General features: G+C 50.8%; 1 protein-coding gene across 1 annotated transcript in view; it reads left to right on the plus strand.

The window, feature by feature from the left end:
* The window catches only part of ASS1 (argininosuccinate synthase 1), a 51,733-nt gene extending 40,270 nt beyond the window's left edge, over nt 1-11,463 (plus strand). Inside the window, exons 13-15 of the mRNA XM_004713254.3 lie at nt 4,206-4,362; nt 10,122-10,187; nt 11,177-11,463. Coding sequence (XP_004713311.1) covers nt 4,206-4,362; nt 10,122-10,187; nt 11,177-11,222 — 269 coding nt within the window. The 3' untranslated portion in view covers nt 11,223-11,463. The remainder of the gene's footprint in view (nt 1-4,205; nt 4,363-10,121; nt 10,188-11,176) is intronic.
* Nucleotides 11,464-19,728: the final 8,265 nt, after the last annotated feature.

A 19,728-nucleotide genomic window follows, 5' to 3' on the forward strand; every position in this document is an offset into this window, starting at 1 on the left:
AAGGCTCCTGGTCTCACAGTAGCACTGCACTCTCTCTCTGGACAGCCACTGTCTATTCTCAGCTGTCTAGGGGTGAGGAAACAGGACGAGGGGCTGTGAAGACCCTTGTCCAAGGTGTCTCAGCTTTGACTTCTCGGCCACTCCCATAGAGCTCAGAGGGGCATGGAGGTGGGTGGGCTGAGCCAATAATAAAAAAGGGTTGATCAAGGGGCATGTATGTGGACCCAGTGCCCTCTCCTCTGTGCCCGTCTGCCTAGGTTGTGTCTGTGGCCATCCAATGAAGCCTGTAACCAGCAGTTCTCAACCTGTGGGTCCTGACCCCTTTGGGGGTCAAACAACCCCTTCACAAGGGTCGCCCAATTCATCACAGTAGCACAATGACAGTTATGAAGTAGCAACGAAAATAATTTTATGGTTGGGGGGTCACCACAACATGAGGAACTGTATGAAAGGGTCATTTTGCGACTGTTATGAATCCCATCAAACTGCCTCAGGGAGCCAGCCTTGCCATCTAAGGGGGCCTGGATCTCAGGGGAGTCAGTAGGGTGAGCCTTGGTAATTGTAATTACTTCCTGCGACAAGCTTCCTCTCCCCTCCCATCCACAGAATTATCATCCTGGGTTTAGAGCAATGGGATTTCTTTAATTAGTGGCAAATGAATGTTATGAGGCAGAGGCTAGCTGGAAAAAAATGAGCAAGATTTGGGATAATGCTGTTCCCTGTCTCCTAAACCCAAGCCAAGCTCCCTGTGGTCAAGCCTATTCCGGCTCCTCACGGCCTTGCACACAGGGTTTCCAAGGCTGGAAATCGTCACAAGAAGAGACAGCCTCATCTCTCTCTCCAAGAGGGGCTTTGAACCACCGACCTTGCCAGCTCCCAGTCCGATGTTTCTACCTGACAGCACCACTTAGGAAGCTTTAGGAACAGCCTCTGGCCTTAAGGGGCGCTGTCTGCAGGTGTGTGCTACGTGATACAGTGAACCCTCGTTTATCGCGGTTAATCGGTTCTAGACCCTACCGTGATAAATGAAATTCCGCGAAGTAGGATTCCTTATTTGTAAATCAAATATTTTCGTAGTTAGAGCATAGAGGACATGAAAAAACACCCTTTAGTCACCGTTACACTCGTATTACCCAATTTATTAAACGAAAAAGGGGAAATACAGTAAAACATTTTGGATGTTACAATTATCATTTATTATTTATTATATTATTTATGGCATCAAGCGTGTACAGAGTGAGCCAATCAGTGGCAGTAATGACAGAGCATGCGCTGTTATGCAAAAACCGCGATAGAGTGAAGCCGCGGAAGTCAAAGCGCAAAGTGGCGAGGGTTCACTGTACATAACTGCGAATGCCAGCTGACGTGATGGAGGCAGGATGCTGGGGGCCTTTCTGACCTTCAAGCCTCAGCTTCCCCACCTGTAAAATAGACGCAGCATAGGGACACAGCAGGGCTTCTCCCCAGACCTTCTCGTTCCTTGGGTCAAGCCCAAACGGGGAGACTGAGGCGTGGGGCAGCCCTCTTGGCATCCCCCACCCCCCTCTTAGTCCTGGGTTCCTTGGCTTCTGTGACCCAGCCATACCCTCCTGCCTCCCCGCAGCTGGTGGTCTGCCCATCTGCCCATCTCCGTCCCCTGCCCCACTCCAGCACTTCCGGGATGGATGTTTGGGTAGGTGCAGACCCACTGCTTCCCGGAGCAGCCTCAACCACAGCGCCCAACCGACAGGACCCAGGCATCAGTAAGGACAGCGTCCCTCCCGGGGTGGCTTTCCCACGCTGGCCTCAGTTTCCTTCGCAGCAGCATGGGGAGAATGCACAAGTCGTCACAGAGAGCCATTGTTCTTAGAATGAGAAAGGACCATGGGTGTAGAGGGCCTGAGATGGGGGGCTTTCTGCTCTCACCCCAGGCCCACTACCCCGCTCAAGGCCCCTGACATGCAGGGTCTCCCCCACCCCATGCCCACCCCACATGCACATAGCTCCTGGTGTATTGTCTCCCAGCCTGTGCTAAATTCACTGGGAAAAGAAACCTGAGCAGAAGACGACTCCTGGGGATGGAGGGGGGCAGGCAGTGATCTTGGAGATAAAACCCCAGCCAGGAGACCCCCCACCTCCCCCCACCAGGGATCTCATTCCTTCCTATCTCTGGCCTCATCTCCAGCCTGCCTCCCAACCTGGGAACTTAAAGAGGCTAATTATCCCAACTTACTCAGAAAGGTAGCATGGCCCAGGACACAAGGGCAGGGCAGAGGGGGCCTGCAGTGTCTCCTCCCACGGGGGTCTCACGGCATGTTGGGAAAGGCCTTGGGCTACAGTTCCCAGCCCCAGGTGTCCGTTGGGGTGGTGACCTCGTGTGTCCTGCTCTGAGGCATTTCCAATGGCCGATCTTTCTAAAGTAGATCTCCTGGCCTTTCTGGTGAGGCCAGTCCAGGTGGACTGAACCTTCAGCCTTCAGTAAGCAGCCGACTGCCTTCGTGTGAACCACCCAGGCACTGGCTAGCAGGAAGGGCCCTTAGTTGAGGTTCTCTTGCTGTGTGGCTTTGGGCGGGCTCTTTCCCTCTCTGGGCGTTTGGCCCAGAGCACCTTGCTCGCATTGCAAATGCACCATGCTGAGCCCTCCCCAGCTGGCCAGACCGTGGCTGGCCAGACCATGGCACTATGCTGCTCATCCAGGTGGGGCCCGAATGTGACCCGAAGGATGAGGGCCCATCCTCTCTCCCCACTCAGCTCTCCCGCCTCCCCAAGGCAACTGACCCCAGAGGAGGTCTGCTCCCCCTTCCCACAGAAAAGCCTCAGCAGGTGCCCCCAGAGGCTAGGGCCGCCAACAATAACTGCAGACCCTGGGTTGACCCTGCCCTTTATCAGGGCAGGAGATCGCAAGCCATCTGGCCCTGCAGCTGCCCAGGTGGGCTCACCTTCCCAGCTCCATTTCAGGGAAACCTTATGCCCCCTGCAGCTCCTCCCCCAACCGTAGCTGTGGCCCCTCAGACCTGGACTCCCGTGTGAGGCTAGCGAGGAGAAGCCAGCTGGGCTCTGGGGCGTGGGGACAGGGCATCTGGGTGAGGGAGGAGGTAGCACACTTCCCAGGCCCCTCCTGCCCCACAAACCGAGGGGCGACCCAGCCTCAGGGAGGAAAGCTCCTGGTGAATTCCATAGAGCAGATCCGGAGGACTTGGGCAGAGTTCAAATCCCTGCCCCTCCTCGCCGGCTGCATGGTTAGTTTTTTCCCAACTTCTCTAATGAGCCTCCTGGCCTCACCTGGAAAGAATGGCAAAGGCAGGGGGTTTCCGCACGGCGTTGTTATGGAGGAAGATAGGGAGCCCGGCCCAATAGAGTTTGCCCATCACCTCTGCTTAAATATTCAACAGGTATGCTTACCTATGCAAATACCATTAGGTGATGTCCATTGGCTCTAGTGGTGCTGTTGGGTGAGTGCTGGGCTGCTAACCACAAGGTTGGAGGTTCAGACCCACTGGCCGCTTCTTGGGAGAAAGACAGGCCATCAGTCAGCTCCATAAAGATTCTCAGGTGCTCCAAGTCAGAGTTGACCCATTGGCAGCGGGTTTGGGGCCCATCTCAAGGTTCTTCAAATGGTGGGGACAGCAGTGTCCACGGCAGCCCCTGGTCCACACTCACTGCATGCTCCTTGGACAGTAAACTTCTCGTCCCATGAGGACAGAGACAAGATGTCACCCCCACTGAACAGGGGAGGAGATGGAGTCGTAGAAAGAGAGGTCAAGGCCACCTGCCAGCCACCTCCTGCTGCCCGTGTTAGGCTCTGCCATCGCTCAGCACTGGGGGCAGCTGGGTCTCTGAGTGTGGTTGGGGGTCACCTGCCCAATGCCTGTATGCCTCCATCACAGGAATGGTGCTTCCTGTGGGCACGGAATGGCTTTTCTTCATCTCTGTGGCCCCAGGCAGTGGTCAGGCCCCCCTCCTCCTGACCTTCCTTATACACAGGACCCCTTCAAGGCGACAGGACAGGGGCACTGTGGGCCTGACTCCCTGGTTCCACCACTTACAAGTTCACAAAGGATCAGAACACAGCAACAAGCAAGACTGACCAACCGGTGTGTGCTCTCGGGAGCTCACGGTAGATAGAGCCCCGGCAGCCACAACCCAGTGGGCAGGGTCTGCCATAAAGGGCCGGGCATGGCACGACCTTTCCTCCCCATGCCCTAGCGCCCTTGTCTCTCCCACAGGTTTCTGGCACAGCCCCGAGTGCGAGTTCGTCCGCCATTGCATTGCCAAGTCCCAGGAGCGGGTGGAAGGAAAGGTGCAGGTGTCTGTCTTCAAGGGTCAGGTGTACATCCTCGGCCGGGAGTCCCCACTGTCGCTGTACAACGAGGAGCTGGTGAGGTAGGTCCCCCCAACCCCAACATGCTTACATCATCCTGCCCTGAGCTGGGCACCAGCCTTTCACGCCCGTGGCCTCTGCCAACTGGCTTCTCAGCAAAGACGTGCCCGCACTCCCTTCAGGTGCTGTGTGGAGCTTGGGGGAGACGGTTGTGGAGCGTGTTGGACATCCTTTGGGGCCCTAGACACAAATGGGAGGCTTATAGGCTAGAGGGAGGGCAAAGGGGTCAATCAGATGAACGCGCAAATGATGTTCGCACGCTGCGAAGACGTACAGGAAGCTCTGGTTGGGTGGAATGTCGGGCTGAGGAGAAGCTTCCTGCAGAAGTTGTCTTTGAGCTGATCTCAGAAAGGAAGAGACGAACCGGGGTTGCTTGCCGGGAAGACTAGAGTCGGCAGTGGTTCTGAGCCGGCCCGCAGAGAAGGGGCTGGAGGCAGGTCTTAAAGGGCCCTGAGCCCTGGAAGGACATCATCAAATCTGTGGTTTGGGAGGTTCGTCTGCCTGCTCTGAAAAGTGGACTCCCCTGGGGGGGAAGCCGGCTGGGACAGAAGCAAGGCCACCCTGTGGCACGGCTAGTGGTTTGAGCCAAATGGATGGTTCTGGGAATAGGGAGAAGTTGATGGAATTGATCAAAGGGCTTGGATTGGAAGGAGTGGCAAGGTGTCCAGAACCACGCTGTTGGGGGTGTTGAGTGGTGGGTGGCAACCACTGAGTTGGATGTTCCCGAGAACGGTCATGCATTTAGATGGGGGCACCTTGGGCCAGGGCATCCTTTGAGATAGCCAGGGAGAACTTCCTGGTTGGCCCTTGGACTCACAAGTCTGGCTTGAAGGAGAAAGCTGGGCTGATGACGTGAGAGAATCACGGGTGTTTCCACATTCGTTAAAGCCCTGATGAGCCGAGAGGAAACCGTCTGGGTGGACAAGGAGGGTGTGAGCCCAGGGGAGAACCTTGAACACCCTCCTTGATGGGCCAGGTCGAGGGGGACCGAGGAGGAATTCCTAGAGAAGGAAGAAGAAATCCCAGTGGGCTGGAGTTCGTTGCCGTTGAGTGGGCTCCAACTTCGGGGGCCCTGACACAGACCAGAACTAAACGTCTCTGGGTCCCACACCATCCTCATAATCGCCGATGTCTGAGTCCCTACGGGTCCCAGGGGGCAGTTGACCAAAGGGAGCAGTTGACCTTGAGCTGGCACAGTGCTTGTGTCATGAATGAGCAGGTGGCCTTCTCTGGGGGATCTCCTGGCCAAACGGGAGGCGGGACAGTCCCACCAGCTGCAGACCCCAGACCCGGCTCTGTGCAGGCTGAGGCCGGCGCCTCTCTCCCGGAGGCCAGTTGGGAATTAAAGTACGAGTTTGTTTGGCAGCCTGTATTAGTTTGCCTTCTCTTCTCTTTCACCATGTCGAGTTTCTCCCCCCCCCCCCAACTTCAATCTTTCTAAACACTTTATAAGCCATAAATATAACCGAATCAGTTTAGATCAGTCGGGGTAAATGTCAAATTATCTTCTCTCTTTCTCTCTCTGGCTCTTTCTTCCCTCCCCCTCCAAATCAACAGCCTCTAATAATCTGTCCAACCCTTCATTAAGCCTCACAGTCTCACTCGGGGAGATTAAATGAATAAAGTAAAAAGGGAAAGGCGAAAAAAAGAGAGAAAAGCAGGAGCATTTATTCTCACTGTGTCTCCGACCACTTCCCCTTTCTTTCTGATTTCTACATCACTGACTTGAAAGGCCTTGAGTGACAGCATCACAGGGACCAGCGAGGCAGCCGGGAGAGGCAGCAGAACTGGAAATGCCGTGGCACAGTAGGTAGAAAGTAACGTAATTATAGAGCAGGTCAGAGCCACTCGAATGAGCAAAAATAAAAGCACAGAGGTTTTCTGTAGACCGTCAGGGGAGGTAGGGGGGGGGGAAATCATTGTAAACTCTTTTTTCCACCTCTCCCCCCACCCCAAGCCGCCCCGCACCACTACCCCAACCACCATTTTAAAAAGAGGTGGTTCCGTGTGTGAGGGACACCTCTTGGGACGCCGCAGCTGCTTTGAGGGACCAGGTTGTCCCCGGGTGTGGGACCTCTTGGGTGGGCGGTCTGGAAGGGACCGTTTTAGGAGGAAAGATGGGAGACTGACTGGGGAGAGGGGAACATCAAGACAGCCTGTGGGGGCAAGGGGCAGGGTGAGGGGACTCTCTCTGCTGCCCTGCCTTTGCTCTGGGGCTGAGTACGGGCAGGGGGTTATTTAGAAGGTGAGGGGTGAGACCAGATGTTGAAAACCTATGTGAGTCTGTGTTGGGGAGCAGAGGCCTAGGCTGGATCTTGATCACCCATGAACAAGGTCTACAGAGGGCTAGGAGGCGGTGTTGGGTCCCAGTGTCCTGCAACACTAACTCCGCCCCAGAGGGCACTGAGGGGCAGACTCCCAGAAAATCTGGGGTCTTCTCCCTTCCCCGTGAGCCGCCAATGACTTCACTGACCAGGGAGGGCTGGTGGAGGCGGCATCGGATGTCACGACATCAAGGAAGGTGGGAGCCTGGCAGGGTGACTTTGTGGAGAATCCCATGAGCCACCTCTGAGGCCTGGTGAAGGCCCTGGGGTGGGGAGTGGGGGTCATGAGGCGCGTCCTGAATAAGGCAAGTCCCTGCACCCAGCAGAGGCAGCAACCCCGTGTGCCTTTGTAAAACACCCACAATCCACAAAGGCAGCCAGTCAGAGGTGCGGCCTCAGGGGTCAGCCTCTCCCCCCACCCCCACCCCAACTTCACCTCTGCAGAGAGGGCTCTTGAGGGGACAGGCCACCTCCTTGTCATTGAGAACCTCGAGATGACTTTGTCCTGAGGCTGGAGTTCTGTGCCTCTAGCCCTTTCAGACGGAAAGACAAGGGACTGATTCAGAGCAGGCCATGAGGAGGGGCCTGGGAGAGACAGGCAGGCTCGGGGACCTCAGAGGGGACCTCCTGGAGGAGTCAGGGCCTCGGAGGTCCCTCACCCCGCTTGCCAGTTGCCATGGGACTTACTCTAGTCCTAGCAGCTCCAGGTGGGGTGGGGTGGGGGGCTGGGGTGGGGTAGGGGTGGTAAGGTACTATTGAAAGGATTTCACCTCACAGCATTCAAGTCCCACAGACTTTGGTGTGTGTCCTCCCCCCTCCCCACAAAACCATCTATTGTAGGGGGCTTCAGTCTCCCCAGCCTTAAAATGGGGCAAGTGATAGTCATGGCTGGGTCTTTGTGAACTTCCTGGTGGAGGAGGACCTTCCAGGACAGAGAGGAAGGTGCATGTCGTTTTCTCGGCTGGACCCCCGGTCCTTCCGCTCACCTCACGCTTGGGTGGATCCGAACCACCAACCCTCTGGTTAACAGCCAAGTGCTTCACTGAACGCAACCAGGCCTAGAGAAGCGAAAGAACGAAGGGATACATCGCGCACATAGGTAAAAGGAAGTGCGTGCCACGCGTCAGGAGTCTGCTACAGCATTTCAGGGGCAACCAGTCGTCACTTGAAGAGCCAGTGACTGCCGGCCCCATTCCACAGATGGAGAGCCCGGGGCTCCCTGAGATATGCCTGGTGGCAGAGGGGGGCATGCGTGATCCAGGCTGCGGGCCTCGGGCGGCTCTGCCATGGTCAAGAAGAGGCTGGAAGCACAGCTAGAGATGACGGCGGACGGATCTAGAGTCATGGGGACCGTGGAGGAAAACACATTCCGCTGAGCATGGCAGATACTTCCCCTGCCATCAACTCAATTCTCCTCATAGAAAACTCTGTAGGACAGGTAGCGCTGTCTCTGTGGGTCTCCAAGAATGTCACTCGTGATACGAGTAGACACCTACATCCTTCCCCAGTGGAATAGCTGGTGGTTTTGAACTGCTGACCTTGTGGTTAGCAACCCAAGGCTCCTGTCAGAAGGAGACTTAGCGGCCAACTATTGTCACACGGACTGGCAGCTGCAGCTTAAGAGAAGGTGTCTGTCAAGAACAAGACAGTGTTTGGGGGCCCCTTGTGCATTTCACCCTGGCCTCTGGAGCCCTTGGGTCACGAGACATCACCAACTGTTCCTGGGGGCTCCTCTCTCAGCCTCCCCGCAGCCCCAAGGATGGAGTTGGTTGGGTTCTGCGCCCTCAGTGGACAAACGAGTGCTGTGGTTCCCAGGGGAATTCACTGGGCTAGTTCTGGATGATTAAGTCTGGGTGCTGAGCAGATCACCCGAGGCACCGGACTGGGTGAAGAAGATAGCCTCCAGGCTGGGGCAAGACCCGTTAACGAGCTGCAAGCTGCAGATGCCCCCACCATACCTGCTGAAAGCCAAGAGGACTTGAAGCACTTACTGATGAAGGCCAAAGACCTTCGGGGTGGTGTACGTCTCGACTTCAGGGATATAAAAGGGAGAGAAGACTGGGTGGAGCTGCCTCCGGTTTCTTCTTACGTGGCTCCCCCATCAACATCCCTGGAGACAGCAGTCAAGAACTCAAACGATGCATCACACTGGGCAACTCTGGTGCCAAAACTCTTCAACGAGTTTAAAAAGCCAACTGGTATTCCCAGTTGCCTCATATGCATACAGAAGCTAGGCAGCCAATCAGGAAGACCAAGGAATTAGAGCCGATGCATGTGAATTAGGATGTTGGCGATGCACATGGATGATTCCATTGAATACACCACTGACTGCCAGAGAACAGGGAGCCCGGGTGGCACTGTGGACTAAACACAGGGCTGTTAACCACCAGGTAGGTAGTTCAAACCCTCAGGCTGTTCTGCTGGAGAGCGATGAAGCTGTCTGCTCCCATAAAGATTTTCTGTCTTGGAAAACCTAAGAAGTCATTCTGCTCTGTCCCACAAGTTGGAATTGGCTCCATGGCAGTAGGTGGCCGGATGGAGCAAATCTGCATTGGGGAGGGACTGGTCCCTCGGGAAGGACACAATGCTTAGTAAAGTAGAGAGTCAGCATCCAAAGAGGAAGACCCTCACCAAGATGGCTTGACACAGTGGCTGTGACAATGGGCTCAAAGGGCAATGGCTCTGAGGAGGGTCCAGAACCGGGCAGTGTTTTCTCCTGTTGTGCATGTGGGTCGCTGCGAGTCAGAGCTGACCCGATGGCACCTAACAGCACCTAAACTGATCCTGGACAGCAGAGATCCTGTGATAGAATGCGCACCTTGCAATCTAGAGACTCAGGTTCGACTCTCAGCCAATGCAGCTCATGTGCACCCACCACCTGTCAGCCACCAGCTGTGTCCGTCAGCAGAGGCTTTTGTGCTGCTCTGGTGCTGGATATATTTCAGCCAGGTTTCCAGACCAAGAAAGACTAGGAAGAAAGGCCTGGCAACCTGCACCCCAAAATCAGCCATGAAAAATCTCATGAATCAAAATCAACTGACCCACAACCGATTATGCGGATTGCACGGGGCCAGGCAATGACGTCTTGTTCCATTGTGTGTGTGTGAGGGGGTGTCCGCATGAGACAGGGCTGCTGCTCCCAGCCTTCGCTCCCTAATGTAGCAGGGGAGAGACATTGCTCTCGTCTGCCGTGTTGCCCTGCCGGTCTTGCTCTGAAGCCCCTGAGCTTGGGGCTCCCCGAATTGGACAAAAATCGAATGGAAGTCAAAGTGCAGAGAGGGTGTGGGCCAACACAGGGAGGAAAATCGGCCTGGCTACCTGTGAGGAATTGTGTCTGGCTGAAGAGTCCCCACCCCTAGAGAGGCCCTGGGGCATGCTAACTGGTCTCTCTCTCTCTCTCTCTCTCTCTCTCTCTCTCTCTCTCTCTCTTCTCTCAGCATGAATGTGCAGGGTGACTACGAGCCAATCGATGCTACTGGTTTCATCAACATCAACTCCCTCAGGTGAGACCCTCTGTACCCTGATGGGGGGCAGGCGCAGGCTCCGACCACTGCCCTGCCCTCAGTAGGCCCCCCTTTTGGCCCAAGTTCCTGTAGCCCACCCTTTACCTCTGACACTCATTCCACCATCTCCAACCAGAGGGACCCCCCAGATATGAGCCTTTCAGATGTGAGCCCCTTCCCTGGGCAGGTCAACATTGGAAGTGGCTGCGTCGTGGAAAGGGGGCCTGAAAAGATGGCCTTGTCCAGAGCCTGCCTTCCTGTCCCCACCGGACAGCCGCACAGCTAGCTAGAAACCATCTTCGCCTGGGCCAGATCCCCTGCAGGCACGCCCTTTAAGTTGTCTCCTTCGACTCTCACAGGACGATGCTGGAGGGAAGTCCTGAGGTCCCAGAGCTAGGAAGTTGGGAAGCTGAGTCCTGAGGGCTTGTTGACCCAGCTCTGGGGTCTAAGTCACCCGTCCCTGCTCTCAGGGTACCTTCCCAGCCCCACACCCTGAGAGAAAGGGTGGGGTTCTCTCTCCTCCCCGATGGCACCCTCTAGCACAGCAGCAGCCCCCTCCCTTTCTCCCAGAGCCAGCCTTTGTGCCTGGAGCCACCCCAGCCCTGAATCTGCCCACACCCGCCTCTCCAGTCACCTCCAAGCCCCCCGCCCCTTGCACCTCTCTGTTTGTGTTTTATGACTCCATAAACCCTTTTAAATGGCCCAGAACACACGTGTTTTCATAATGGTCTCTTCACTGCTTTGTCTTCCACAATGACAAGCAACGTTTTCCCTCTACAATACATTAATTACACTACCCCGCTTGGCGGGCAGGAGGGGCCCGGGACAGCAGAGGAAAAGAGGGGAGGAATTAAAAAGACAACTTCAGGCACGTCTTAACCAACAGCTGCCCCCTCCCGCCCCAACCCGGGCCTGCCTGGATGAATTGAAGCAAGTGGATGTTGATAGTGTTCATTGACATTGTCCTTTGTTTTGAATCTGGTTCACAGGCTGAAGGAATATCACCGCCTCCAGAGCAAGGTCACTGCCAAGTAGATGCGCTGACCATGAGGGCCGGGGCCTCCTCACTACCCGTTCCCCAAATGCAGGCGCTAATTGTCGTGATCCTTTGTAATGGTGACTTGTCCTCCCCGGGCGGGCAGCATCTTGGGGGCTCCAGACCCCAGCTTTGTTCCCTAGCTCCCCCCGGCCCCTCGCCAAAGTGGTCAGCACCCAGGAAAACGGAGAGGGTGGCCACCGAGGGAAGCTGTAACATGACCATTTAAAAAAAAAATTCCTCTTTTGTTTCTTTATTCTTGCAGAGAGGAGGGTGAGCTTGGCGGATGTGTGCGTGCGTGTAGTTAATCATGCTTTTCTCAGCCCAACCTTTGTGCTTTGTGACTTAAGCGCCGCGGAAGGCCACCGTGTGCCACGGAACCTGTTTCATACGGAAAAGCCAACCCCTGGCTCCTCCAGGAAAAACCAAGGGATGCGGCCCTGCCCACCTGGGGAGACATTAGCTCCAGCAGCCTGGGCTGTGTCACCATCAGGAACTGAATTTCTGTGTCATTCTTGGGGAGCGTGTTCCGCCCACACCCCCTTTTCCTGGACGTTGCTTCTACCCAACACCCCCACACAACTCCTGGAGCGATGGCTGATAAGAGCTTAAATTATGGAGGAACAATCCCGAGTCAGGAAAGAAGCCCGTGCACAGAGGAGCCACGAATAGCCACAGAATTCAGTGGGCTTTGGGGAGAGGGCGGGGTCCGTTTATAAGGTTCTCTCTAGGCCTCTCCTCCGGCCACGGCCCGGAGCAGACATGGTTTCCTGTGGCCCGCCCCATTGGTCATATCTGTTTGGATCCTGACTGGTCACTTGATCTGAGTTGGGCCCATCAGAGCCTCACTTCCAGACATTTGGTGGTTTGGTTTGATTTGTTTTAAGTAGGGTTTCAGAAAATGGTCAAAACTGACTGCAATTTAGGCACATGTCCTTGCCACGTACCTGGAGAAGCAGAGAGGGTTCTGGCAGAGAAGCAGAGAGGGGATTGCAAGAGGGGGTTATGTATGAGTTTAGAGTTCCTGTTCTTATCCTATTGCCATCTTGAAAGCTGGCTGTATTTCTTGACTTGGATTTCCCGAGACTTCCTGGTTTTCTCACAACGAACTGCCATTGGTGGCGTAAGCTTCCGGAGGGAGTTTTGCTGTTTGAAGCCAGGAAGATTCCTCTGAGCCTCGCTCTGGTTTTAGACCCAGAACCTGCTCTCGAGATTTCCACCGTTTTACCTTTGTCACAAAAAGTTGACAAGTTGTATTGGCATCTAACACAATCTCTTTTCTCTGATTATCAACGTTCTAAATCTCCTTTGTAAGAATAGTCATTACCCAATGCATTTCAGTACACACGTTGCCATGATCCCACTGAATCCTGAAAACGCACTCTACAAGGTAGGCGTTTCTACCTCACACCTTTACAGAGAGATGACTAAGATACAGCGATACTGATTTGCCAAAGTCTACACAACCTTGCAAATGATAGAGCCAAGAGTCAAGCGCTGGCCTGGCTGACTCCCAAGATCTGCTTTTAGGTTCTTAACCACCAATGTGGTCCGGTACCAAAAGAGTCGGTTCTGACCCATAGTGACCTTTTACACAACAGAACCAAACAGTGCCCTGCCTTGCCCCATCCTCACAATGGTTCCTGGGCTTGAGCCCATTCTTGCAGCCACGTGTCCATCCACCTCCTTGAGGGCCTTCCTCGCTGCCCCTCTACCACTAGACGGCTGTATCTTGCCATTTAAAAAAAAAAAAAAAAAGGAAACAGCAAGACATCTTATAAAAATAACCATCTATTATCCCACCATCCCAAATTATAAATACTGTTTATATTTTGTGTGTGTGTGTGTGTGTGTGTATATATGTATATATATATATATATATAAACTTACTATGTGTCATCTTTTAATGCATGTAGATTATTTAGGGGAGCATCATTTAGATAGATGTAAAAACACAATGGAGTACCCTCTTTTTGAGATGTTAACATTACATCATAATTACTTTTCCTATATCGTTAAAAAATTGTAAGCAACTTCAAGGAGGTCCTGTTGGTGCATCACTTAAACACTCATCACTTAAACACTCAACTGTGAATTGAAAGGTTGGCAGTTCAATTCCACCCAACAGCTCCGAGTCAGGGAGAAAGACCTGGTGCTCTGGGTGCATGGAGGTTACAGCCAAAAATGACCCACTTAGGCCGACCTACTCTCACCTGGGTCACTCTGCGCTGAAATGGACTCAAAGCAAACAGCAACAAGGAGTCTCAATGACTCCCCAATATCTGTTATACTGGTACCCCCAATTCACGTAATCTTTTCTCATTTGTGGATTGAGTTTTGTCCACATGCGAAATTATTTCCCTGGTTTTAAAGGTTAGGGCTGGATTTCTCCCAGTGGCTTCATTGTTAGTAGGTGCCTTCCAGCTGTTTCTGACGCCTTAAAACCGCAGGCGCAACCACAAACCACTGCCCTCTTGGTTCCGCGCCACCCTCACACTTGTTTCCAAACCCATTGCTGCAGCCACTGTGCCAAGCCAGCTCTATGGAGGCCTTTCCATTTTGGGCTGAGCCTCTACTGTACCACGCATGGCCTGTTCCAGGGACTGGTCTGTCCTTCCAACACATCCAGGGAGTTTTCTGCTAAGATACTTGTTTGTTCTTCTGCCAGCGGTAGTTTTAGTAGTCATTCCCAACGTCGTGGTTCAAGCACATCAATTCTTCAGCCTTCCTTCTCTGTTGGCCGACTTCCACATGCATCACGGCTTTATCCTCAAAGTGACACCTTGCTCTTTAACAGTTTAAAGAGGCCCGACGCAATCTGTCCTTTGATTGCTTGACCACGGCTTCCATGAGCGTTGATGGCAGATCCGAGTAAGACGGAGTCCTTGACAGCGTCCGTCTCTGCTGTTCATCATGATAGTACCCTTTCGTAGAGCCTGCAAACGCATACATTAACTTGCCGCGTAAACATTCAATTATACCACTACATGTGTCATATAATAGCTTTAGACCATTTTGATTGTGCAAATGTTGCCATATAGATTCGTTTTAGTAACCCTACAATGACCCAGACTCGGTGCCATTGTGTAGGTGTTGACTCGTAGAAACCCGAACGGACAGGGTAGAACTGCCCCTGTGGATTTCCAAGACTGTCACTCTTTACAGAGCAGAAAACCCCACCTTTCTCTTGAGGATGGACTGGTGGTTTCCGATCGCTGGCCTTGCAGTTAGCAGCCCAACGTGTAACCACTACCCCACCAGGGATCCTAACCTGACAGCTAATTAGTATATTTCTGCATATATTGAATATGATCATTATATTTCTTTCTTGGCCTATTGATGAGATGGATTACAGAAGCTGATCTTCAAACGTTGAACCGGCATATGAATCCCCTCTGACTATGGACCACAGGTGGAAAGGCCTTGTTGCCTGATGGAGTACATTGTAGGGCAGATGACTGCCATTGGAGTTAGGTCCAAAATGTGACCGATCTCTCTATTGACCAAATGTTTAACTGCTCCATTTTTTAATATTTTCTGCTTTGTTTTTAATGGAGGTTTTTCTTTGTCACCTTTTGTCATTGTTGGGAAGATTTTGTATGATTTTCTGTATATGAAACCCAGACTGGGAAAACCTAACGAGACAAAAACTGGATTAATAGATCCAAAGGGATATGATCAGGGAGGCTGGCAGGAAATGGGGAGCTAACAACGACGAGTCCAAGGAAGAATAAATGTCCTGGAATTGATTGTGGTGATGGCGGTACAACTCTTATGAATGAACGGTTGGAATGCAGGCTATGTGAACGGAATGTTGGTGAAATGGTTGAAAATAAACAAACTAATTTTTTTCAAATGTTGAACCAGCTTGGCATACCTGCAATCAATCTTACTTGTTCCGACTATAATTCTTTTTATACATTGTTGGGTTTGATATGCTAAAACTTATTGATGGTTTTTACGTCCATGCTGATAAGAGATATCGCTCTGCTGGTCGTTGCTTGTAATGCCTTGATCTGGTTTAATAGAAGGCAACGCTGGTCTCATAAAATAGGTTGTGTTCCTTCTGCTTCGTTTCCTGGAGCCACTTGCAGAGAATGATTATCATTTCTTTTTGAAATGTTTGGGAGAATTCACCAATGGGAACCACCGGAGCCTGTGCCTTCTGTTTCAGAAGGTTCTGAACTACTGATTGGGTTTCTTTAGTAGATACAGGTCCATCATATTGAGTGCCCCTTGTGCGACTTTTGGTAGATTGTGTCTTTCAATACACCGGTTCATTTTACCTAAGCTATTAAATTTGTGGGCATATAGTTGTTCACAACAGTCCCATATTGTCCCTTTAGTACCCATGGGGCCAATCGGGATGGACCTTCTTTCCCAGCACCCCGTGTCTCTTCCCACCGTCTCCTGGGTTATCCTGAGTAGAAGTTTCTCCAGTTGTTAGTGTGTTTTCCGAAGAGCTAGCTTTTGGTTTCTCACGGATGCTATTGTCTCCCAGTCTTCCTTTTCCCCTGATTTCAGCTCTGATTTTTTTTTCTTAGTTATTTCCTTTGGCTTACTTTGGGTTTAATTTGCTTTTTTCCCTCCTAACTTCCTAGGGTGGACGCTAGAAAAAGGTTGCAATCTTTATGAAAGCAGAGAGCCACAAGTTTCTCCCGCCGAGCCGCTGGTGGGTTTGAACCACCAACCTCTCAGCTAGAGACAGAGCCCTTTAACCACTGTACCACCAGGGCTCCTCAAACGTCTATTAGATCCAATTAATTGGTGGTGCTTCACAGTTCAACGATGTCTACAGATTTTCTGCCTGCTGGATCTGCCAATTACTGAGGGAGGGCTGTGAAAGTCTCTATACGAGTGGATTTATCTGTATCTTCATTAATGTCTTTGGTAGTCAAGTATCGTTCGATTAGTGGTGAGAAAAGGGTGTGTTTTACATTTATCCACATATTTCTATTTCTTGAGCTCCTTTTTCCCGATGTGCAAGAGCCCTGGAGCTGAGTGGTTAAGCGCTCAGCTGCTAGCCAAGAGCAGTGACTCAAACCCACAGGCCACTCTAAGGAAAAACACACACAGGTTTCTTCTGTAAAGATTTATAGGCAGTTCTACTCTGGGGGCAGTTCTACTCTGTCCTATAGGATTAAAATAAGAGCGAATCAACTCAACAATAGGTTTGGGATCTTTCATTGTACTGTATGGATCCAAGATCCCATCTGTATCATTTTCCTTTTACGTCAAGAACTTTAAGTAACTATAAGGAGTGTGTGTGTGTGTGTGTGTGTGTGTGTGTGTGTGTGTGCCTTATAATGAAGGTCCTTTGTCGATGAATTCTTTCAGCTTTTGTTTATCTGAATACTTTCGGTTCGTAAAGAGATTTTCACTGAATGTAGAATTGTTGGTGGACTTTTCTTTTTCCAAGGCTTTAAAGATGTCACTTTATTGTATTATAGCTTCAATCGTTTCTGAAATGAGGAATGATGTCATTCTTTGCTCCTGGGTGTGCTGTGCCTTTAATCGCTGGATGCTGTTTAATAATAATGTTTTCTAAGGTATAATCTACATCAAATTAAATCACTCATCTTATCTGTGGAGTGGTAAGTTTTGGGAATGTCATCCACTCATGTCACCTCCAACACAATCAATTGGTTAGGTTCAATCGGTCCGTTTCGTCTGTGTTATCAAACCCGTAGACACGGAGCTGCCCGTAGTCCTCACGATGGCTGCATCTTTAAGATCATGTATCTTTCTTCCATACTGTCACGTCTTCAGTGATCTCACCAATCGCATTTTTCAGGTCAGATTTTTTTTTCATCTCCAGACGGATCATTTTCATAGGTCCTCTTTTTCTCCTTGTCATACTGATCATTTTCTTTACATGTGCACCGTGAGCACGTGCACCATCTTCATAATGCTTGCTTTAACGTCCTTTCCTGTTAATTCCATCAGCTCGGTTACTTAGGGGTCTGTTTTTATTGACCTGTTGTCCTCCTGGCTCAGAGTACAATCCCTTGGTTCTTTATATATCAATAATTTTTCATTGAATACCAGAAGTTGTACATTTACATTATTGATTGCTGAATTTTCTTATATTCCTTTAAAGAAAATCAAACTGTTCTTGAAAGGCAGTTCCATTACTTGGGCCTTAGTTTGAACCGGTCAGGATTTTGTTCTCCAGCTCCTGGAGGATCTGTCTACAACAGGCTTATTCTAGGATGAACTTTCCCCTACATTTAAGGTCTGGACTTCTGGGAGTTCCTTTTAATGCTGCTTAGATTCAGTGAGGTCTAGCTGGAGACATTTTAAAGAATTCCCAGGCCTCTATACCATCCCAGGATTTTCTTTTCCTTGAAAGCTGTTCTTGCCCAGCCTCGTGGATTTTATTGTGCACTTGAAGAGATTGGCATCCAGTCAAAGACTCAATTGGATGCCTGTCCAGATATGGCTGGTGTGCTTTCTCTGAGTAGCTGACTCCTCTGTAGCGGTACTCACACATTCCAGCTGCCTTGGCACCCCCTAATTCCATCCCTGTCTCCTCTCACCAAAATCATTGGAATCTCAAGTTTCTGTCCACATTCTGCAATTCGGGAATGACCTCCAGGCAGAATCCCGGATGATGGGGCAGCTCACTTGGTTTCCCTTTCCTTAAGAACCATGGACTTGGACTGCCTGTGGAATGTCTGAAAATAACTGTTCCCTGGCTCAAGTTACTATTATTTATATGGTAAGGGGAGTCTGGACCATCTTACTATACTCCGTTGTGGCTAGAAGTGGAATTTGAATTTTTTTTTTCATTATAAAAATAATATACGTAGCCTCCAAATCATTAGAACACATTGACCTGAGGTCACATTTAGAGTTTACTAACATACGGCCTTGGGAACTCAAAGGAGCAGTTCTACGATGCCCTATAGGGTTGCTATGAGCCCGGGTTGCCTCCATAGCAGTGATCTTGGATTTTTTTTGAGGGGTGAGCATGTGGAGTAACTGCAAATGGGGGTCAGGTCTTGGAGGCGTGGTGTGTGTGTGATGAAAATATTCTACAATTACTGTATATACTCATGTATAAGCCGAGTTTCTCAGCACATTTTTAATGCTGAAAAAGCCCCCTGGGTTTATACTCGAGTGAGGGTCCCACTTACCTGAAGGTGTTCTTCGGTCCCTCCGGCTCCTCTGTGGCACCTGCAGCCTCTGAGGGTGGTCGGATGACTGCTGATATGACTGCTCTTCTCTTCTCCTGCACGCCCGCAGCCTGTGTTGTGGCAAAGAACAACAATTTCACAGAAGTTTCCAAAAGACCTTGGTGGAAAAGTGATGTCATTCCATTCATCATAAAACAAAGAAGGATCAATCACTATGACCTGGGAGATATTGGGAATCTGGATGAAACACCCATGATCTTTGATCTTCCAAGCAACAGAACTGTGTCAGGTTTGGGAGACAAAACTACTATTTTACTAGAACCACAGGAAATGAAGGGAAAAAAACATTCCACGCTGTTCTGTCATGTTTGGCTAATGGAACCAAGCTGTGGCCTGTCATTATTCTTAAAAGAAAGATCTTGCCTAAAAAGGTCAAATTCCCACCAAGAATTACAGTGCACGCACATATTAAAGGCTGCATGGATGAAGACGGAACAAAAAGTGGCCGGAAGAAATTTAGAACTGATGACCAGGAGCAGCCTTAAAGGGAAAAACCATCCTTGCTACTTTGGGCTATGTTCAGAGCCCACACCTCGGATGACAAAAAAAATTGGCAAAGTCTTCTCAAGTTACCTCGGCCGTTATTCCAGGTGGGCTTACATCTGTATTGCAGCCCCTAGATGTGTGTTTAAATAAACCTTTCAAAGACTGTGTGCGAAAGATGTGGCATGAATGGATGTCATCTGGTCAAGCCGACTGACACAAGTTGGAAATCTGAGGAAGCCTGACATAGAATTGATAGCAAAGTGGGTTCGTGGTGCATGGGAAGAGCTTCCAGAGGACACGGTGCAACGCGCCTTCAAGAAATGTGGCGTCGGTAATGCTGTGGATGGCAGTGAGGACGGCGCTTTGTGTGAGAAGGATGGCAGTGATGGGGACGACTGAGAACCCAGCGATGAGGACAGTGTCTGTGCTGATCACCTCACCCCAGCCGAAGCTGAAGCTCTGTGTGGACACACTGCTGAGGAGGAGGAATCCAGTTTTGAAGGATTTTAACTCTTGTGCTTTAGCTTGGTTGCTGACTGAACTAAGGTGTTTGTACTTTTAAAGTTATTGTTGATACCATACTGTTTTTGTTGACCCTCTTTTCTACTTACAGAGCTAGTTCACTGATTTTCTTTGAAATCAATATTCAAAAACCTTTAACCTACTGATGTCCAGATTAATGTAATTGTATGGGTATCTATTTTTATTTTTAAATTTGCCAGTAGCTGCTGCATTTCCCACCGTAGGCTTATACTCGAGTCAATAAGTTTCCCCAATTTTTTTGTGGTAAAATTAGGTGCCTCGGCTTATATTCGGGTCG

This window comes from Echinops telfairi, unplaced genomic scaffold (genome assembly GCF_000313985.2).
Source record: "Echinops telfairi isolate 266 unplaced genomic scaffold, ASM31398v2 ScPeMD7_22;HRSCAF=79, whole genome shotgun sequence".
Lineage (NCBI taxonomy): Eukaryota > Metazoa > Chordata > Mammalia > Afrosoricida > Tenrecidae > Echinops > Echinops telfairi.